The following is a 23,696-nucleotide window of genomic DNA, read 5'->3' as shown; positions in this document are numbered from 1 at the left end:
GCTGGAAAGTGCTTTCTCCATCGCGCATTCTTCTCCAGTCCAGCTCATTGCAGAATGTTTCCCTGCGTTAAATGCCATTTAATAACTAAAAAAACTTAACGCAAAGATAAGCTATTGTTTTCCCCAAGCTTCCTTAAAGCTGTTGAACCGGGACTGCTTCTCCTAACTATTCAATCTCAGCAAAGGAAAAGAGGCTCTACCTACCGGGCATGTCTGCTAGAGGTGAGTATATATTTTGCCGCAGAAGCCTTCATAACAAGCCAAAAAGTCCCACGGTTTATACTGGGTGAGAGGCTGGTCTTGGTTCAAGAATATTTGATGGAGGGGGAAAGCCTTTTTCGCCTCGGCTTGAAGCTCTGGACTCTGATAATGACACTTGGTTTGTAAGTAGGTTACACTGGTGCATACTGAAACTACACCTTCCACTGCTGCTTCTTTAGATTTTCTTTTAACTTTATCTTTGGGGTATATAGACTACTGTAACCTGGACCTATAAGTATGAATGTCCGTACTATCACTGGTGGAAAGCCGCCAACTGAAAGAGTTTCACATCCGTTCCTTTTGGTTGCTGTCTGGTGTTAGAAATTTTGCTATTTTCCTTAAACTTTTCAGCAAAGTTGAGAGTTGAATATATTTCTTTATATTTTACGTAATAGACCAACAGGAAGTAGTGCATAACTGCAAATTGGAATGAAAATGTTTTCTATAATTATTTAAAAATGACACCCTAAAGTTTGGTGTGCATTTGTGGTTGTTCCACTATATTTGGACATCTCCAAATCAAACCGAAAAAGAAATTCAATAATTTTCCTAATTAGTTAACAGAAAGGATCATGCTGTGGGAAGATTTTGTGTTTGGGTTTTTGTCCATCCATTGTCTGAACCGCTCATCTCCTGCATTCGCTGGAGGAGAGGAGGAGTTCAGGCTAGGTTTAATGTTTTTGTAAAATTTAAAAACAAGAAAATGTGTTCTGCATTTCTAGTCTGCTCCCCCTGAGTCAATATCTTTAGAACCACCAGTTGGACATTCTTTGACGCATGTCTAGCAGCGCTAGCCTCTGTTGTCTTTTGTATATTCTTCTTTGAAAACTATGGTGGATGAAGATCAGTTTTCAAGTCCTGCCAGAGTCTTTAGGTCTGTACTTTGACTAGCCCATCCTAACATTAACAGTAGTTTTAACATTTGCATTGTTGTATGTTTTGGGTCAATGTCCTGTTGGAAACCTATACCCTGGTAGGAACTTATCTGCAGCCTCTATCAGAGTTTCTAGGAAAGTTTCCCAGGAAACGTTGGGTTGTTGTTTTATAACCTAACTGCTTTAAACTCTCCAAGAATATAATTCCTAACCTGTCTGCTGTGGTTTTTGGTCTTTGTGATGATGTTTTTACAATTTTTAATGCCTTCACAGAACAGCTATATGCATGTTAAAATTAAATTGCACTAATTAGGTGGCTTTTGAAGGCAATTTGATTTTATTTAGAGGTCTGGGGATAAAGGTTGATGAACACATTTCTGATTTCAACTTGGAAAAAAATTAAAAACCCTTTCCTTCTATGTAATGATTATGCAATATTTGTGTTGGTCTATTTCATAAAATTCCTATAAAAACACAGAAGACAGAGGTTGTGACACAACAAAATATGGAGAAGGGTTTTTTTCTATACAAATTCTGCAGGTGGATTATGTGTCAGCATATTTGTTTTGTGCTGATTTGGTGACTCTAGCTCAGGGGTGGGCAATCCTGGTCCTCGAGGGCCGGTGTCCTGCAACTCTTAGATGTCTCCCTGGTCCAACACACTTGAATCCAATAGTTGAATCACCTCCTAAGCCAGGGGTGTCAAACTCCAGTCCTCAAGGGCCGCTGTCCTGCAGTTTTTAGATGTGCCACAGGTACAAAACACTGGAATGAAATGACTTAATTGCCTCCTCCTTGTGTAGATCAGTTCTCCAGAGCCTTGCTAATGACCTCATTATTTGACTCAGGTGTGTTGAAGTAGAGATGCATCTAAAAGTTGCAGGAGACCGGCCCTCGAGGACCAGGATTGCCCACCCCTGCTCCAGCTGTGGGATGTGATCATATGGTCTACAACTGACTCACCAAAAGTTGCAGAAAAAGAAAAAATAAATTAATTAATTAATTTAAAAAAGCACAACCATGACATAACCCTGTCTTATTATATATAGTAATGCAGTTCCTGGATTTAATGCAGTTACCTTTATTCTTTTACTGGCTAATACATCAGCCTTGTATAAAGGCTCCTATAGTGCACAGAAAATGGCTCCCTCAGGCTGTGTATGGTTGAGTCTGGGTATTAGGATGGCTTTGAACTCCTTACATTAACGATGTGGTCACTTGTATCTGTCCTCTGTGGTTGCTGGTGGAGATCGATGGAGCTCTGTGGTAAACACTGCAGATCTCATAAGCGTAGTTAAATCCTTGCAAACAGTCACTCATTAGTCATTCACAGTAAGTATTCCCTATTCTGGAATGATTAGACAACATTCAACTTTACTTATTTTCAAAAACATGTACTGGATACTCAAGTGTTAATTTACTGCAAATTTTCTGTGATCTACAGATGTTCAAAATTTTGAAGATGCTCACATACACAACACATCCAGTTGCATCCTCTCTGCAGGATTTTTGTATCAGTCATCAAGCTTCGGGTATCAGTTTGTTTGGATCACTTTCCTTGGAATCGATTGGCAGAGTTCAGTAGAAGTGGTTGGTTTTCTTTTGTTCTGAACATGTGACTTTAAAACATGAACTTGAGGTTTAGTCTGATGTTATTCAAATGTCACGAATGAAAGAATGGCATGAAAGATTCAGCTGTGCAGTAAAGTGATTTCCTTTCTTTGATTTTAGATTGGTTTTACTTCAAAATCTGCAACACTTAAAGTTTTATATAGAATTAGGACTGGAATGTTCTACACAGCTCAGGTTGACCAGTTAAAGCTTGATAAATTAATCTCTAATAAAAAACTGATGATTTGGTCTTCTTTCGTTTTTACTCAGTGAGTTGAACAGAAACTGTTGTGATGTAGCATTTCAAAGATAAAGGACTAATCTGTGCAAAAAGCTTTTAGAAATTAGATAAAATAGAGCAAAGAAGAATGTATATAAAAACACTCTTCCATTCCACTTTACATGAAAACATCACAAGACTGATTTGAAGTGTATGTACTGGGTTTAGATCTTGATTTATTTCAAGTTTCATGGTTTTTGACAAGATGCATACAGTGTTTGGACAAAGCATTTTTTTTAAGCTGTGGAAAAATCTTGTGAGAAACAAAACACATGCACGCTGCAGAGAAATGAAGACTGCGAACCATCACAATGATTTGTAACATGTTTAGTTTGAGAAAAAGTCACTGTAGATGCAGTAGTCTTACATTTTGCAGGTGTATCTTTCTCTTTTTTGTATTTGAACTCTTAGGTGGACAAACAACTGGAAAAATGTTTCAGTTGAATTTTTCAAAATATGACTTCACTTCTGTGTCTCAGTATGAAACTCGTGCTTTGTTAGTGCATCTTTTTGACTTTTAGCAGCATTACAGTTTTCTAAAATTAACATTTTAGACAATCCATAAGAAACCAAAATGTCCACATGTTTCTGTCTATCCTGTTTAAGAGGAAAGGACCTACAGTGTAACATAGTTTATCCAATTTTTTTGTGTATTTAATCAGTGCTGTCCAACAATATTTCTACTGATTGATTTTGTCGCATTAGAACTAATAACTAAAATTTATTTTGTTGTGATTTTATGTGAAAGACCAAAACACACAGCACTGTATATTTGGGAAGTGGATGGAAAATGATACATGCTTTTCAATATTTATTTTTTACCCATAAATACCTAAAAATGGATTGTTTGCTGCAAATGCAGCTCCATGTTTTCTAAAATATGTGCCCAGCAGGTTTGCACATCTAGAAATTAATATTTTTGTTCAGTCATCTTCATGAAATACCTTAAGCTCTTTAAAAAATAAGGACCCTTTCTAGGTTTTGCCACAGATTCTCAATTGGATTTGGGTCAGAGGTTGACATTGCCATGATGATGTACAACTGAATCCAGAAGTTTACATCTTATTGTCTGAAGTTAAATCAGACCAAAATTATCTTGTTTCTGGTTAGTTAGAATTATGATGATCTATCTAAAAATATGGTATAAGTTTATGGGGTAGGAACTCACAAGTTTCTTACTCCTTCCTACTCCTTTTCGAGCATGTTAAGATTATTATGGTACAAAAAATGTGTCTTTTGCATTCCTTGTTCAGGTGTGTTATTCTAAATAAATAAATACAATAAAGATTATTTCAATTAGCTAAATGCCAGAAGACTGAGCGAGAACATTTTATAGAGAATTATTTGTAACTCTCTTCAACTTCAAAAGTTTACTTCATACAGTTTTATAATCCTCACAACAAAAGAAGAGTGTTTACTCATCGATGATGACAAGCAAGTATTCTTCGTTTGGAAGTGGTCCATAGAAATCCGCACTCACACTGTGCCATGGTGTTTCAGTAAGTACTGTCATTTTTAATTGTTCATTCTGGACAAATGTGTCCAAATGCTGCTTCTGATTTCCAATCAGTGTCTGAAACCAAACTTTGGATCTGAGCAATACTCTTGTTTTGCTTTAACAGTGCCTTGACAGCTATTTCCTGTTAGTCATTAAACGACAAATACCAACAATATACACTGAAATTTGTGGTTTTAAAGTGGCAAAATATGACAAACCTCAAGGAATGTGAATATTCTGTAGAAAATTGACACATCCAAGTCCTTACCACTGCTTTAATTATCAGTTCATTTCTACATTAATATTGTTCATTTAATGTGAAAATATTCTCCATTGCTCCTGTTTTTATGGCTTCTTAGCTGAACTTGACTGATAAAGGAATGAAGTATAAAATATTGGATGATTTAATTCTTAAAGACAGAAAAAAACAGATAAAAAATCACTAGACCATCACTGGGCTTTCAGTCCTAATGTGCTCCTCCACCCCCCCTCCACCCTCCACTCTCCTGTTATCAGCTCAGGGCCATCAGCTCTTACCTTGATTCTGATGCCTTTCCATTAGTCACACCGCCTTGCAATACATCCTTACGGGCATACTCTGTCTGGGCTTTCCAGTTTTCATTGTATTTCCTGTTTTTACTCAGTCAGTTGACCATAATCTTTACTTATTTATTATGTTTATTCTCTGTATCCATTATCGTAATCATTGCTACCTGTAAGCAGGATGAGTCTGCTATTAACGACCATTATGCGGCTCAGTCTGGGCAGCTGGAGCTTAAGTGGATTGTTGAAGGTCACCTTAGTTGTAATGATTTAATCTTTCCATTTCCATCACTGTACTCTGGAAAATCAGAATCAACAAAAGTTAAACCAGATGGCTCAGCTTTTACCATTCAGTGTGTGTGACAGGGGTTTTGTAAAATTCTTGCTTTTTTAGAGTGTACTTTAGGTGTGCTAGAGAGTTAGAACACAGGGTCAGAATTACACAACCTCTTTTATGGAGCCACCTACAGTTGATCTGGATAATATTCACATTTCACTTTTTCTACGTTTTGCTTTCTTACTGCTTTAGGGTTTGTACAAATGTAGCTAGGTCTTTATGAAAACAAAAATCTCCATCACGTATTTTTAAAATATAATACTGTACACACAGAACTGGTGTCAGAAATATTTTTATTCACATGAACCCACACAAATCCACTCTTGAGAGTTCTTTTAAACACGCCAAACCGACTGTAGCGCAAAGCTGAGAAGTACAGTATGTCAGCCAATCAGATTGTTTCAAAACAACCACGACTTCCTGTTAGAAATTAAACATGGCACCAGGAAGCTCATTTGTGTGGATACATAGCTACTTTTAAATAGCGTATTACGATATAAAATTAATAAAAACACAAGACAACGTGAATTGAGAATCATGTCAAAGCAAGTATGTAGATATATTGTCACATTATTTGTCGCTGACGGTAACCCTAAATCTCCAATGTACACACAAAACATAAACAGAATTTTCTCAAATCTCCACTTTGGTGAGAGGTTTAATAAATAATCGTTTTTAGTGGTATAAAGCAGAGTTTTTATGAGAATGGAAGGCCAAAATAAATAGAAATGTCTTAGTTTTCAGCTATCTAGCTATGTGTGGGCTAGGCTTTATTACAAATTGTATTGAATGAGTCTCTAATGAAATTCCTTTAAATTTTCTGGTTTCAAACCGCTTGTTTACTCCTTCAACTCCTTTTACTTATTCAACGTCTGGAAGAAAATTGGAGTTTATACTATCTACAATCTGTGAATTTGTAGATAGTATAAATTATCAACGAAGTAGAAAGAATTGTTGTCTTTCTAACAATTCTAGCATAAATAGGCCTTATCCAAAAATAAATTCTTTAAATATATGCAGGTTAGGATCTATATAAAAACACACACCTTTCTAAACCAAGTTCTTTTTCATTGCTGTTTTTTTTTTAGTTGCAGCGTCCCTCTTTTGAAGACGCTGCAGTAGAATTATGTCTAGTGCTGTAGTTTTAAAGATGAAAGTCATGGGTTGCAATAGAGGAAGATAATTAGATGTAACTTAATTGTGAAAACCATGGTTCCTTCTATTATTCCTTTCTTCAAAAGACATGACTGGTTTGCTGTTTCTCTCATAATTAGATACCACAGAAATCATTTAAAGGCCTGCCCGGCTTCAAAAAGCCCTCACCATCATCACCCTCCTACCTGGCACGTCTCTGGATTTTCCCTGCCCTATCCCAGAGCTGAGGTAGCATATCCTGTATAGCATACCTGTTACACTGCTGTGCAATCTAAATGATCAATGGTGGATCAAAAAAAAAGGGAGGCACTCTGCAGTAACCCAATCTGATGCCTCCTCCTTTTCCTACCACAGGAGAGGGTTTGCTCAGGCTGCAAGACAACACGACCCTCTGCCTCAGCACTTTTCTCCCCCCCGTGTGACTCTGTGCGTGTGTGTGTTTGTATATGTGCGAATAAGAGAAAGTCGTGCGCATGCACGTGTCCTGGCAAAAGCCTGAATAATTGAAGAACAGAGGAGAGAGTGAAAGCACTGCCGGACGGGACAGAGTGTGTGGGATTGTGCAGAGATGGAGGAGAGGCATACACTGAAGCAGGAGCAGCCTGGCTACGACGGGCTGTGCAACTACGCCCAGAAAATCACCTCCTGCTTCGGGCTGGATGGTAAGACAGAGTGGTAAAGATGAAGGAGATGGTGGTGGGGGCTTTGTTTCGGTTTGGATTGCGTTGTAAAAAGAAGAGAGTCTGTGTGAAAATGTTTGTTTTCAGTGTGCAGGGGAAGCTTGTAATTTTCTAGATGTTTGTGTGGATTTCTGAGACAATGGGTAGTTGTGATGGAGCTACAGCAGAGTGGTTTACGACTAGAGGGAAATGTCCAATGCAGCAGAGTGCCGTGTCCCCAGCTACTCTCAGGTGTGTGTGTTTGGGTGTGTGGGCGTAAGGTTCTCCTTGGTCTGTCTCCCTTTCTGTTCTCCAGACTAAAACTCTGCCACTGTGTTCATAAGCAGAAGCAGGCAGTGTATATATTAAACTCAGCTGAACTCCGGGGAAGACCGCGTTGTCCTCCCTCTTAGACAAAGCAGTTTTCTGAGCCTGAATCATGCATCTCCAGACTAAAAGGTTCTTTTGTGCTTTGTCATTGTCCGCTGATTTCTATCATGTCTGTTGTTGTCTAATTTATTTATTTTGTTGAACCTGAAACAGAAGTGGCATCAACCTTATCTGTCTGATAAATACTCAGCAATGGAAAAGGCTGTCGCTTTTATTTTAGCTAATAATATGTATTTAAAGAAAAAAAGCAGCAATACTTGTATGGCAATACCTTTTATCATTTATCCCTCCACAAAATCTTGCTCTTGTTTTTTTTAATGCTTTATGAAGTTATCTTAGTATGTTTTCAAGATTCCACATTTGCATCATCTGTCATTTCCCATCTCAATTAAAAATTAACCACATGCAGACTCTCATTTCCAAGAAACATCCTTCTAGATCTGGGTCATGAAGAAGATTTAACATTCTTCCATCCTTCGTTTACATTGAAAATGCTTTGATTGTTTAAAAAGCTGAAATAGTCTTTCTGCTCCATGCAATTTAATTAGCCATGTGGAAGGAGCAATACCTGTGCTCCTTCCAAAGGTATTTTGGGAAAGATATGTATTTTTTAACAAGTACCTATCTTAAAGGTGTAGAGTGTGTTTCCATTCTGCCCCTATTATCTTTTTTGTTGTCTGGAAAATTTGCTGTTTCACAAACTTTCCAACTGTTAAGTCACAATTGGCGGGCATTGCCCCTCATCCAGCAACCCAAGTGAATCTCCAACAATTTTGGTTAGCTGGTTTTACTGCTGTATGCACTTGTACAATGGCTGCGGGAAAGGACAAATGTTTTTTGGTGACTTCCAGAAACCACTTGCTGCATTCTTGATGAGTGAGCAAGATGCTCCACTTCTTCTGCTTTTGGGTCTGACTCAGAATCAAATATGCACAGTTGCACAATTGCTCATTTAATTGCAACAATGCAATGCAAACATTTTTGGACTTCACTGTACTTTTAATAATGGTGATTAGTTAAAGGAGCTTTGTACTGCAGTCTGCTGAAAGAACTGTGGTTGTTGTTGACCTCTTTTGCCCTGAGTCCCTTTGATGGTGTAAACTAATCCAGTCTTAGATGTATTCCATGCAAGCTTTTCTTAGACCATCTTAAGCCATGCAGAGTGATGGGCGTAGCTGGTGCCTTTCTCCTGCAGTCAGCCAGCAGGTTGGCAGGGAACAGGTAATTTAGGATGCACTCGCACCAGCCCTATTTAGTCCACTTTAAATGAACTCTGGTTCATTTGCCTAGAAAGTCTGGTTTGTTGGGGGAGGTATGAATGTGCAATCAAATTATGATGTGGATCTAAAAAGCAAACTTTGGTCTCGATTGAAGTAAACTTTGGTAGTAGAGTTTAAGCAGGAACTAGACTATAGAGGAGGGCATTCTGGGTAAATTCCTTCAAAACAAACACATGATTCTAGTAGTAGCGGGAGAAATGGTTCATCTCTTTTACCAATGGTAAAAGTGAAATCCTACAACTACTAAAAACTGACATCATTTACATTTCATGAAGAAGGAAGTTGAGTTCACGTTTTTGTGTCGTTTCCTTCAGTGTTTCTTGGTGAAGCCAAGTCACCACATGTGAGGGTCCAAACAGGTTTTTCAAAGGCTTTAATTTGTTTTACACAGTGCAGCATGCATGAAAGCGAACCTCTGCAGCTGACAATGTAACAAATGTTGCAATTTTGGTCCCCAATCAAACTGAGTGTACTGGACTATAGGGTGTGAAAACACTCTTAAAAATTCCAGTTAACTCTAAGATTCATAGTAGATGGTGCAATGAACAGTTTCTGTAGTGAACTCGTGCACTTAACACATAAAGGATTCAGTCAGTTTTTGAACCCACGTCTTTTTTTTCTGCAAGGCAACAATATTAGCAACTACCACACTGTACTGCCCATTTAAGCTGAATATTTATATTTTAGTTAGAGCAAAAAGAATGCTTTTTGCATAGTTTGGGCCAAATTGGGGCTCTTTATTAAACATGTTTGGGTTATAAAGGACTCGGGTAGTGACTCTCCCACCCATCACTGGGTAAACAAACTTGGCATGGACAAACCTAACTCCACACAGAACATAATCAGGCTGAACGTCAACCCTAAGCTGCTTATGGCACCAGGCTGGTTGGGGTGAAGACACTCACAGTGCAAGCTTCTGTCTTGCTCAGCTGCACCTGCAGCAGGATGCACTCTCATACCTGCTGCTTGCTATTTGATATCTCCATCTCTCCGCTTCTCGTACCTGCAGCACATGTGAAATGGATCCCATGATTTAATGATGAGCTGGGCTGAGTTTGCTCCTCAATCTTCTTATTTTCGTCGTTTGCTTCTTTGACAACTCAAGTTCCTGATGTCCGAAGAGGGACAGATTTCAGAACAGCGCTGAGTCCAGAAGCAACTGACTTCTACCTGCATTTCTGTGGGACAGTCGAAGGAGAGCAGGGTAACCATGCCCACTCTGCCAAACCTCAACAGCCTGGGAAAGCTGTGCAGCTCCAGCCGCAGTCACAGCGTCCACCGGGTCAACCGGGTTCGAGTGAAACGCAAGAGCTCAGTGAAGCGGATGTCTATCATCGAGGATGGACATGTAGCTGAGGTGCTCTATCTCATTCCCAAACAGTACATGGAGCAGTTTCCCTTCCTCAACCCAGATGATTATTACCTCAGTGAGAGATTGAATGATGTCACTACAGGTAGGGCAAAACGCCACCTTCAACATCTAACCCTCTACAGAGCTCTGTCTGGTCTCTAAAATAGCCCAACTTTAGAAATCATTGCATAAACTAAGGCAATTTGTTGGTATACAGTAAATGCTGTTTTAATGTAAACTAACACATTTTCTGTTAGTTAACTTTTATTTTCGTTATCTATTGCTATCTACAGCTTGATATTTATGTTTACAATGCTTTATTCAATAAATAAGAATATACTGATTAATTTATTTATTGTTGTAACTCATCAATAACACAATATATAGATTAAGCTTTTATGTCTTTTAACTATGAGAATTTTCTGCTTACAGGTAATAAAAACTCAATATTTAAAGTTACAATTATATCAGACCAATTAAAATATTATAAAGAATTGTGAGCTTAAAGAAAAGTATGTTTAAAATAAGATAAAATAAAATTTGGTCTCTTTTGGAATAGCAGGTAGATGTGGTTTAGTAAGAAGAAGGGACCCACTTTAGTATCAGTTGATTTGTGGAAGAATCAATTGATAGTAAATAATTAGAGCCTAAATGATGAGCTTATGTGCCCCAGTTATGTAACAACAACTTTCCAACTGTACAAAAATAAATATTTACTGTAAAAGTCTGGAATTAATTGAGACTTTTCCAGTCATTATGTAAAGCAAACCCATGTGCGAGGACAGGTCCTCTGGATGTTGCCCAGCAGACGTAGGGTGGCTTACATCAGGATTACAGCACTGGGCACCAGGACAAATCAAGATTTACAGATTTTACACATTCTCTGAATTCAAGCCAGACACAGCTGTAAAACGGTCATTTTACTTTTGGCATGTTGTTTTTTGTATGTAAATAAAGGAAGCATCTCCTTTCTGTTTTAGGACTTAAATATTTGATTTGAAACATAAACTTTAAACAGCTTTTTATGCTCACAGCATTATGCAAATGCACCTTCTACTGCAGACGTATGTAATAAGTAACAAAAACATACAACCTGTAATATTTTGTTTATATCCGAATGTACAAATTTGGGCTTTTAGTTATTCATATCACTGTTATTTTTTTAAAAGTGGACCTATTATATCATATACAGCTGCAATGAGTTAGAAAAGTGAAAAATGCAGTCACAAGTGGGAATTTATTTTGGATCCTGGATTGAACATGGCAGAAAATACCCTTCTCAAACAAATTTAAAAAATATTGAAAAGATGTTTCCCTCTTGTTATACGTAAAAAAATACAAATAGAATTGGCTACAAGTGTTTTAAGTTACTTGCACTAAAAACTAGACATACTTTGTATGATTTTGTAATAATAGAAGATCAAAATTATACATACAGGCTGAAATCTTAGCCTCTCACTAATATTTGTTCAAATGTCTCATAGGAAGCTGCAGAAATCCATGCCACTTCTCAAATTTGTGCAGCAGGAACTGGTGCTGCACAACAGGAACTTGTGCAGCACCAGTTCCTGTTTGAACACCCATTTGTTTCCAGGTTTTAAAGGTCTGAGTGTTGATTTCACGATTTGGAGGTATTCCTCCTCCATGTCCTCCTTCATTATTCCATCCACTTTTTGGAATTCACTAGATCCAGAGAATTTAAAATGGACCCTCAGCATGATGGCACCACCACTGTGCTTGACAGTGGGAACAACAGTATCTTTGTCTAATGTGAAAGTAAAACTTTTCTCCCAATGGTTTTGGACTTCCCTGTGTCTAGAGCTGCAGTTTTCAGTTGTGTTTGAAAGGGTTGATTTTGGAACAGATGCCTTTTTCTTTGTAAGCACCCTTACTGCCATTGGGAACATTATTTTCACTTTACACTAGACAGTGATTTGGTATTCCATCAATTGCCCATCTACTAGCATACTCTGTGTTCTTTAATGTTGTAAGCAATTTCCTTTCTTCTGAGTTGGTGTCAGATAGTTTATACTTGGACAATAGCAGAACAGCAACAACAATGGATCTGGAGTGAAAGAAAACTTTGTGAGAAGTGAAGCTGACTGCACATGGTTGCGTTCACAGAGGTGATTCTGTTTGCAACCTTTTTTAAAATAACCGTGAGCTAGTGAACCGTTTGTCGTTATCCAACGTCAAAGAGTTTCCTCTGTGCTTTTCAAGAGTTCAGGAGTTCCTCCAAGTTGTTTCTCTTTTCCTTTTCTTATCAGCTTCTGTGTGTGTGAGAGTATATCTCTCCCATACATTCCAAGATCCTTAAATAATCAAGGCAGGGAATAACGGTGGAGCCTGTCCACACAAAGCACAGTTGTTGCTCTACATGTGACCTCATGCATGGTAATGCCAGCTCACTCGGGAGTCGGAAGCCAAGACTCAAATTGTGTGGTTTTCCTTCACCGAAATGATCAAGTTATCACTGGAAAGGTCGTTAAGGAACAGTCAGACGTGAATCATTGACATGTAAAACACAACAGAAACCTTTCATCCAAGGATAATTGCTGCTCTTGGCAAACTCCTTGTAAGCACGAATGTCCTTCAGCTCGGATGAAGATTATTAAAAGAGGCAGGATGATAATGGGCCTCTTAAAGTAGACACAGTAACAAGATATCTTTGAGTTGCTGTTAGTGGCTGCAGTAGAAAACTCCCACTTTTTACTGAGCTTCTCATGGCTTTACGCACTCCTAAAACACCTCCCTGTCTTCATAATAAAAAAGGGTGGAGTGCAGGGAGAATTCACCACCAGGGACTGTATTTTTTTCCATTGACCTCACTGGCAAGTCTCAGTTGCTTTATGTCAACGTCTTGTGGAAACAAATGCACGCTGACGGGCAACCAGAAGGTGGCACAGTTTTTCCCTTCACTGAATGAAACACCCAGCATGCATAATGAGATGCTGCCTCAGCAAATAAGGAGAAGGTAACTGCTGACAAACGCCTTCTCATTTTTTAGACACGGAGAAGTACAGATGAATCAGTAACCGCTTGGCCCATAATTGCTGCTGCTTGGGAATTTCTATTTTCCTAGTGGTGTTCACATAGAGTCGACTGTTAACAGGACAAGCTGTTTTCTCTCAAGAGAGTAAACCTTAACACATCACAGTCCGAATTTGCTGGACTCAGGCTAAGTCTTAGTGTTGAAGGAGATTAATCTTAGTAATTTTATGTAAAGAGACAAAACAAGAATTGTCAGTTTATCAAAGGAAGGAGACGAGGTAAGAGTTGGGATATTCAGTGGACTCTGTTCCTGCTTTAATTGGATTTCCAGGGATCCACTGAAGATATTCACACAAAGCTCATGCCAGCAATCATGATAAGTCTAACCTGCAACCTTAGATGGCCACTTTTGCTCTCCAACGAACTGACTGGACAGCGAAGGACTGTAGCTGGCTTTAGTGTATGGTGATTCGCAGAACTGACAACAACTAAATTCATTAACTTTAGGTTCCATCAATGTAGTATTAAGCATTACCAGTTATTAATTCATTTTCTGAAGCATTTTACCTTTAATTAGCCTCAGTGATTAACTTGGTGCAGTTTTTATGTCCCTCCATTGATCCTTCTGTTGTCTTCCACTGAAACATGCATAAATAGACACTAGGAGGTGCTAGAGTGCCTGCCCTGTTTCCTGTGGACAAAAAGTGCCCTTCTGAAATCTTTTATTTTATTTAAAAAAATTAACAGTGTTCTCTGTTCTGTGTATCTATTTTAATTGACTTTTTTTTTTGGCTTATTTACCAAAAACTAACCATTACATAGATAATTTTTTCTTTTCTTTTTTTTTTTTTTTTTACTGAATTTTACATCTTACAGCTAATTGTAATAAGTTGCATTAGTGACTCCTTATATGAGATACCACTATCTTTTTTAAGTTTTATTTTTTCCAAAGTAAGTTATGGATTGCTAACTTGCATGCAAATCAATGGCTAATATGGTGTTTAAAATTGTACAATTTAATTTGATAATGTAAGTATTATTTTTTTAAATTCTGGTGCATGAATGGATATTATTTAAATTCTACATAACTTTACATTAAAAAAAAAACATAGAGAGAATGTAAATATTTCTAATAAAAAATTAAATATATTGTTAAGATAAAAAAAAATTCACTTTATTATTGTATTTTATTATTATAAATTAATTTATTATTCTTAATTCACTTAATTTCCTTTATAGAAGGTTTTCAGTAAAAATATATCTTTCATGAATGATAAATGTAAATGTAAATATTCATGTGTATAGGGCAATACATCTACCCTATCAACCAGTTTAAGTTGTCTGCTTATTTATTGGTATTTTCTACTTTAATATATTATTTACGTTGTTTATTTTAAGAAAAATGATATTCAGTTTTATTGTTTATCTTCCCTTAACAAGCACAATGTTGTAAAAATGTCATTACTGTCACTATTTTTTTTACTTATGCCATTTCTTCATCAACAGATAAAATCACAGTATATAAAAGCTTACTACAATAACAATATCTACATTTATGACACTTTTGCATTTTTAGTGTTTTCATAATGCTAAATGCCAATTGAAAATTCATAAACTGACCGTTTATGCAGAAGGTGTGATAAATTCAGAACCATCATGCAGTCTTAAAATGTTACTTTGGCCAATTAAAAAATTAAGAAAGCACAAATAGAAAAAATAAAACAGAGACAATTCTCCTAGTTTATTTGGGGCCCAAAAAATAAAATTAAAAAACATATGGTTCCCCATCTTTAGAATTGATGTGTTTTGATTATTTGGGGTCACACAGCAGCAGCGGCCACTTTGTTGCAGCAATGAGGGCGAGTCTGACACAACAGAGGGGCTGGGAGAGAGGGAGCAGGAGGGGAGGAGTAGAGAAGAGTGGGAGGAGGAGAATAAGAGGAGGAGAGGTGGGAGAAAAGCAGGCAGTCAGGAGGCAAACCCCACGCTGTCGCTGTGTTTTCGGGAGGAGAGCTTGGAAGCGTCTACACCTCTCTTTCTGCCTCTCTCTCTGGTCCTCTGGAGTCTCGGCTCTTTTTTTCCTTATTTTTTTTTTTATAGCTCTTCGATCTTGACTATAAAAAGGTTCCTGCAGCTCCTGTGTTACTGCCAGCTGATGGTCAGAGAGTTTTCTGCTGCAGCTGTGCCTGGATTCAAATGGTCATGGTCAAAGAAAAAGGTACCTCTGTACATATGTGTGTGTTTTTATGCCATTTGTTTTGCTTGTCATGCTTGGTGTTGATGTTGTCGGTGCTCACACAGATTTGCAGCACCATCTCTGACTTAACTGAGGTTGAACTTGATTGATTTCATCTGATTGTGCTGGATATTTTCGGTAACATGAATATGGGTTTCTTTGTAGAGGAAGGGGGACTGTATGTGCTTGAACCACTGATGATGACTATCATAACGTTACATGTAAAGCTTTAATACAGCAACATATTCCCTAAGAGTAGCTGACTTGAACATGCTACGCCCTTTTAGCTGCCTCTTGGCTTCGAGTCTGGCAGAGTCAGGCTTTATGTTAATGCATAATGGAACAAAGCATCTGAGGAGCTTCATGTTAACTGATGAGACCCTCAGAGCCATGATGCGATTGTTCCTGGTTTGGTCAGGTCCTCTTTGTATGGAATAAAACATTACGAGATGAAAAGTGGAGCACCAGTGTTGGGAGGCACACTGCGCAGAGCTACGAACCTGCACTCTCTGTCATCCTCTCGCTCTCGCTCTCTCTCTATAACTCTGTCTGCAGCCGTTGTCATGGTAACCCTCTAAAAGGTACACTCCATTGTTGTCATCCGTGGCCCCATTCATGGTGTCCCGTTAAAAAAAAAAAACCCCGATGATTGTTCCTGTCCATAAACCGAGGTCACCCAGCTGTGTGGGATGAATTAGATGAAGTCAGGAGGGGCCATTGTTCAGAGTTGTTACACATCGCCTGCAGTTTACCAGGATGTGTGGTCCAGAGGTGGACTATTGTTGTCAGAATGACTCACAAGCAAGCAGCAATGTAGAGTATTTTTGTTGTGAAGAAATCTTGTGCTTAAAATGTTCCTAAATTGAAGTAGCAGAGACAGTTAGTTGCTTACCCGACTGGAAATTGATGGAAAAGTTATTAGATCACAATAAGAAGCGACTATACTAACAAGGATCTTATCCAATATATCCTTAAGTGTATTTGGATTTTGTGAAGGTTCTGACCACTGTAGAAACATTTGCCCTGGATTCACAAAGAAGTTTTACAGTTATATTTTTTAAAAAATATTTAAAAAAGCAACCCTTGAATTTTGAGTCTGGAAATGATCTAAATTTAAAAATGCGTAGGAACTCTGGATTCCGTCCAAATCTGAGTTTGTTTGCTGTATTTTTATGCTTCTTGTTTTGGTCCTAATTTTTGTGGATACAATTTGCTCAAAATACATAAAAGATGCTGTAAAATGTATGTAAGCTCTCAAAGAATGTATGTTTGCCCCCCACCAACATCATAAAATGGGGTTACAGATATTTTTGACAGATTTCATTGAGTAAGTCTGTTTATGCATCTGACCGCGCATTGGAGGCGGCATCCATCTCTGAATCTGGTCCCTTCATGTGGGTCCTACTGGCCACAAAGAAACGGCCCTTGCGGTTGAGCTCTGATGCTGGCAGAACTTCTGTAACCTCTGGATCCCACATGTTTCTTTTCCCAGACTCCCTCCGGACGTTTTTCATAGTTGTATGCAGCCACTTTATCTGGACATTGTTGGGATTTGTTGATAGAAAGAGGTCTGCATTTAGAGAGCTGTTCCTCTCTAAATGGTTGCCACGAGTACAACCAGCTCAGAAAACGAAGACAGTTGCACAGTATCAGGTAGATGAGAACAAAATGTGATTTTAGCAATCATTTTGGGGAAAAACTGTAAAGCTCAAGGATTCCTTTTTTATTTTGACAAAGCGATGAAAACTTTCACAAAACAAACTATGTTTTGAAGAATTTGTAAACAGTGTATAAACTACTTTAATATATCAAGATTGACTATGGTTTCACTATAATTTGAGTGTAGTCCATACATAAATTGACATGATCATGTTCTGTAGTTAAAAAATGTATAATGGGTTACTTATCCTACACTGTTCATCTTATCCAGCTTAAGTTTAATTAGCCTATGTTTTAGATTGTTAACCAAAAAAAACGAGATCATATTCAGGCATCGAAAACTTTGAAATAGCCTTTATTATATTAGCAGCTAATAACGTAAATATAGGACAAATCCTTTACATCTTTTCTGTCCCTCTGTCAACATTTTTTGTTCTAGTGCAGTGAGTAATACAACCTATTTAAAAAGTGGTGGAGACTTCTTCAGTGCTTTTGTAACTGCCAACGCAACAGTGTGATTTCACAAGACTAGACTAGAAATATTGTGATGTTATAATGTTATTACACCCCTGTGTCTAACCTATTTTTAAACTCAAAATCTAATATCCTCCTCAAATTCTTTCATCATATTTTATCCACAGATTTATTGTGCAAGACTATGTACAACATTAAAATACTTTTTTCTTGACCCACACTCCACATATTCATTATGTGAAATTTTTTTTTTCAAGTGTAGCTGTCTCTTCTGATTTTTATTTTTGCAGACGACTGCAGTTGTGCCTCATCTTTGAAGCTTGCCTGTGCCTACACTCTGAAAAAGGAGCTAAACTCCTTTTCACAGGCAGCAGTGCAACACACACAGTGTTTGTACAGCTGGCACATAGCACCGGAATATACAGATGAGATAAATGTTCTGTCATAGAGAGTCTGAACCCAACAAGCTAAAAACAGGAGTCACATGAAAGAAATGCGGTCTGATCGCTTAGGATTCAGTTTTTTCTTATACAAAAGGGTGTTCTCTACCACTGGACTTTTTATACTTACCATATATAAATTTGTACTCAACTGGGAAAATCTTTGATTAAAATTAATTCTCTATATAGTACGCTGTAAATAGTAATATGACTCCAGGGGACAACAGCAGCAGTTTGCTCAGAGTTTGATGAGATGTATATGTTATAATTTATATGAATCAACTCGTCCAAACTGGGATCAGAACCAAAATAAATTGGAGTTGGATATAATACTACATATCAGATAATAATATACAAGTTCATTTAAATATACTGTGTGAGATTTGAACATTATGTGACTATTTACCACCATAATTCATGAAAATTGTCATGGAACGGTGCGGTGTAGGGGATGGTGAGGCAGACGCAGCAGACCCAGGTAAGGTAAATGGTGAATTTAATGCCGGAAGCACAGTCCAAACAATGAGCAGCAGGCACATGGACACACTGACGACGAATAGACTAGACATTAATGAGGACCCGACGAGGAACAAGGAACACAGGTGGAGTTAAATACATGGGAGGGTAATGACAGAACGAGACACACCTGGGAACAATCAAGGGGAGGACAGGACAACGAAGAGACTCAAGGACACAAAAAACTCTAAATGAACACAGAAAACACAGATCCTGACAAAAACATTCAAAAGAAACAAGCAAAAAATAAAAATTAAATGCGTGTATGAAGGCACAAACTGGCAAATGGGACAAACTGACCCAAAGTTACTTGGGCATCTATTTATTTTGCTGAAAATGTTCAGATTGTGATAAACTAGATAAACAAAGTAAATGTTCAAATTGCATATTATTTAATAAAATTTTGTAATATAATGTGAATATTTTATAGTTACTGGTTACCATTTTGATATATGGCAGATTTTGACTGCTGATCAAACCGAAGTAATTCTAAGTTCTGGTGTAATTTACCTGTTTGTCAATACTTACTCCCATTTCAAACCTAGTCCTTATGTGTTATTCACTTCCAACTTCTATTTTGTATCCATAAACAAATAGTTTCTTACTGATATATTTATAAAACCAAGGCCTAATCTTTTTTAGTTTAGAGATAAATGTTCATAAAAAGGCTTACATCTTATATAGATTATTTCTAGAATATAGACAATAACTTGAAACAGCCAACTTTGAACTGATGTGTGCACCAAATTTGGAAAAGTTAGAAGTAGCAAAGTGGCACAATGATTGGGACCCTCTGTTAGATATTATTTATAAGTCTTCCTGGTGGGGACAAACTGATAAATTAGTTGATACATAATTCCCTCTGATAGGAATTTCAATTTTATACCCCAGAAATAAAGAAAAGGTTTAACTGGTCTGAACTACAATGGGGTGAAATTACCTACACTCTAATGACTTCCTTCTAGTAGATATTATTTATTAGTCATGCAACCACATTTCCATACAGTAGATTGTGAGTAGAATATACAATTACTTTATATTGTCGTTGTCAAAGTTGGTACGAATTTTTTTTTATAAAACACCACACAGGATACGTTGATGGGCAGCAGTTCATACCTGAAAAAGTCAGGTGTGAAATGTCCAAAACTTCATGTGATTTTACTATTTTCATGCTATTTCTTTTTTTTAAAATTAATCTTTTATTTGGAAAGGCAAGTTACAATTACTTTGGACAATCCAGCTTCCACCAATGGAAGTAAGAGAAGGAATAACATAAGCCAATCCAGGGTTTTTGTATAGTAACCAAACATCCATAAGAGAAGAGTGAGTGGGGGTAAGGGGTGGGTCTGGTCTGATATTTCTTATGTTAGAGGAAAAACACAGTCAAGAGCATAAGTTTGCCATAAGCCTGAACCAGGGTACAATACACAGCACAACAGTATTTGCATGTGATAGACATATTTAGTCCACAGGGATTACTGAATTTACATAATTTGTCCATTTAGAGCAAATCCTGAGGAATGATTCCTTTCGACCTTCAACAGAAAAAGATAACTTCTCTAAAATGTAAATGTCCTGTACAATATTGACCCAGTCCTCAACTGCCGGTGCTTCAGGTTTTAACCATTTTCTAGTGGTTGTCTTTTTGCTTGCTGCCAGGAGCAATAACAGCTGTTTTTTATCTTTGAGAGTCCAGTTATCAAATGAAATGTTTCTTAAGTATAGGGATTCACATTTACATGGGATTTTTTCAGTAAAGATGTTATTTAGGTGGGAACACATTTGCTCCCAAAAAACTTTAATCACCGGACAACCCCAGAAGATGTGATGATGGTTTGCCCCGTTTGTTCCACAGAGTCTCCAACATGCGTCTCCGCTGCCCCAATGTTTTTTCTGAACTGGAGTTACAAAGTATCGAACAGTGTTTTTCCAACAGAACTGTCTCCATGTATTGGAGCTCGAGGTCATCCAGTGTAATTTGTTAATCTGTTCCCAGACTTCAGTTGAGATAGATAAATTTCCTTCTTTTACCCACTTGTTTCTTATGTAGTTTGTGTCACCTTACTTAGAGGATAGAATACCATTGTACAGTATGGAAACAAGTTTCTTGCATGAACCTGACTTCAGCAAGGACAAAAACACATTAAAAAGTCTTGGTTTGGCTGTTTCCCAATTGCCACATATATTTTTGATTGAAATAGGCCCTAACGTGTAGATATCTAAAGAAGTCATTCCCTCTCCAACCCATTAGATCTCTGAAGTTCCTCAAAACTCTGAAACACATAAATGTGTTAATGTATAGTAAGTGGTTAATCCTTTTTGGATCCATCCTCTAAATCTCCCATCAATCTTGTTTGGTTTAAAAGCTGAATCAAAGGCACAGCATCTGAGTATTTTTATCTGGTTACCTAATTTACAAATTTTAATTACCTTTCTCCAAGAATCCAGCATTGTGTGTAGCATTGACTCATGTGGTATACTCAGCCACTCTTATAAATCCTTGTCCATTAATACTGATATTAAAGTTATTCCTTCCACTGTTGTTCCTTCCAAATCTGTCCACCTTGCATCGTAAGATGGAGAACACAGAGCACTGGCCAGAACACTGAGCTGCATGGTAATAGACCTGTACTGTAGATTTGGAAGACCCAGTCCAATTTCTCTTTCTTTAACTGCAGTGTTCTATACCTCACCCTTGCCTTTTTTCCCTGCCAAATATACTGAGATATTAATCTTTCCCACTCTATGAAATGCCTTTCTGATAACAGGATAGGTAAACATTGCAATAGATAGAATGTTTATTCTGACCGACTCCACGCTGAAGTATAAATTTGAGATTTCAGATTTGAAATTAGGGGCCCATAATTGACATCAAAAATCCTGGAAAAATCCTTGGACAATGTGACCCCTAAATATTTTATGGATTCTGCTTCCCAGTTCCAATTGTACAGGCTCCTAATATTGTTCTGTGGGTTATAGTTTATCGTTATATTTTTATACTATTTCTTAAAGACATATAGCCACATTTGCTTACAGCAGAGACTAGTAAATTAATTTGAGCTGTAAATTGGTGCATTGTTAGTGACCTGTCCCATTGCAGATAGCTCTACTTTGCTCTTGAGAAAGTTGGGGCTGAAATGACCAACATTGCAGAGGTACAAAGGAGCAAAACTGCCAATTGTGCAAGTCAACAAACAGCTTTTCACTTAGCTGGTCACAGGAAATACAACCAGACTATGGGGCCAATACAGCCTATTAAAGAGCCAAGGCCTTTATCAGCTTCTCTTTAATCACAACTTCTGCAGTTCATGAAGCTGCTATTGTCTCCTCTCAGATAAATAGCTATAACGGAAGTCTTTCTCTCTGTTCAACAGTAAATTATTATGATTGTGTACCTGCTAGTGGCTAAAATTCTGCACTGTTGTGCTCAACCATAGAAAGCAGGTCATTATTCAAAGCTAAGGTCCCAGAGGATTACTTATTAAGTGTTAGGGGGGGATCTGCTGGAGGCTGATAGGGTCCCCGCTCCTCCTCCTACAGTTTCTGCCCAGTGTTTGAAGTGCTTTGTCTGGGATGTTGGTGGCAGGGCAGAAAGAAGAAGAGCCATACATATTCATGGAGGGGGAGGAGTTAAGAGCTCCTTTTCAAATGTGGGTGATAAAAGGCTCCACCGTCCCTTTTAACCCCCCCAAACACATCCATATACCCATGCTTGAAGAAATATTAATTGGATATCATGGTGGGATTTATTTGTGCCTCTTTGATGCTCGTCTTAGCGACGACTCCATCTGGAATATTCCATCTGAGTGTTTAAACTGGATGATTATAGGGGTAAAAACTATGTTTGCCTCTGCTTTATTACCTATGAAGTGGACAGCTACCAAAATTATTGGCTGGGGCAAAAGGAGTGTAGACGATTGCCTGTATCCCTCTAATTGTGTATTTGTTTTGGTCACAAATTCCCGAAAACCATCAAGCACACACTGACTGACATACATTTGGAAGCTCTTATGTCTGCAATTTCAACAGTAACAAAGGAAAAGAGCAATTTAATATTTTATGAAGTCTTCTTATTTTTATGCCTTTTTGTTTTATGGAATTCCCCTTCTCCCGGTGCATTTTCCGAACTCCCTGCTTTTGCATTCCTCTGGACTCATGGCAGGAAATGAAGGCAACAAATTTTGAAGCCTCTTCAGCAAGTCCTGCGCTCTTGTGTCAATAGCCACAATCCACTGGGCTGTACAATTGGAATCGGGGTACTTGTTTCATAAAAATATACTGTCCTGAGGGGATTCAACACTTTCAGGCATCATCTGCAGTATTTATTACTGCCAACGCAGCGAGGCTCTGGTTAAATGGGTTGGGGGGCTGGGTTTTTGAGGGGGCAGCCCTCTTTCTCTGGCCCTGTGTTAGTTATTGTTCCCTCAGTCAGCGGGATGGTTCTCTGGGTATTCATTGTGCGTTCATCCTCAGATTTGTCACTTTATCCGGTGTCGATGAAGCAGGACAGATAACTCTGTCAGCAGAGCCAACACATGCTGACCAGAAACAGGAATGTGAGCCGTGAAAATCTTACAATTCCTTACTCCAGTAATTCACTTTGTGCTGAGGTTGCCTAATGTGCTTCTTCCTAACTTATTCATACTGTTATATCATATAAATTTGAGCAAATGAAGCACTACTTTGCCTGTATCACAAGAACCACTAGAGATCTACTAATGGATCCATTCTAAATCCATATTTTAAAACATATTTCCTCAAATTTATGGCCTTGTAGCGTAATAAGAGCAACAAAAGCTCATAGGGAATCATAATGAATGAATTTGATTTTTATATGGTGAAATTTCAGTTCTCTGAGAAAGTTTAGCAATGTGTTTCATGGATATGCAACTCTTAATAAAATAAATGAAAAATAATCTCTGCCATATGTTTTAATGTTTATCTCTAGCTTGAAAAGCACAAATTTAATTTTAAATCCTCAGCAAATAGGATCCCAACATTTGTCTTGGATTCTCATCAACCTGTTATGATGTCAGCTCCTTTTTTCTTGTCTATGCAGAAATGCTTTAAATAGAGAGAACCAAAAAAAAAAAAAAAAATCAACACTGCCCTAGATTTTTACAACACCGGATAAATAATA

General features: G+C 37.7%; 1 protein-coding gene across 12 annotated transcripts in view; it reads left to right on the top strand.

The window, feature by feature from the left end:
• The window catches only part of ablim1 (actin binding LIM protein 1), a 52,392-nt gene continuing 28,696 nt past the window's right edge, over positions 1–23,696 (top strand). For 3 of the 12 annotated variants that reach the window (XR_002752042.1, XR_002752043.1, XM_023327025.1), the window contains exon 1: positions 9,902–10,343. Coding sequence is in view for 10 of the 12 variants with exons in the window: in XM_023327025.1 (XP_023182793.1) it covers positions 10,100–10,343 (244 nt within the window). In the remaining 2 variants the exon portion in view is untranslated. Of the gene's footprint in view, positions 223–7,004; positions 7,223–9,901; positions 10,344–15,192; positions 15,450–23,696 lie in introns of those variants that run through there. The other 9 variants (XM_023327021.1, XM_023327022.1, XM_023327028.1 and 6 more) reach the window with 8 other exon arrangements.

The sequence above is a fragment of the Xiphophorus maculatus genome, chromosome 22 (assembly GCF_002775205.1).
Source record: "Xiphophorus maculatus strain JP 163 A chromosome 22, X_maculatus-5.0-male, whole genome shotgun sequence".
Lineage (NCBI taxonomy): Eukaryota > Metazoa > Chordata > Actinopteri > Cyprinodontiformes > Poeciliidae > Xiphophorus > Xiphophorus maculatus.
This window is presented reverse-complemented; position numbering and strand designations above follow the sequence as displayed.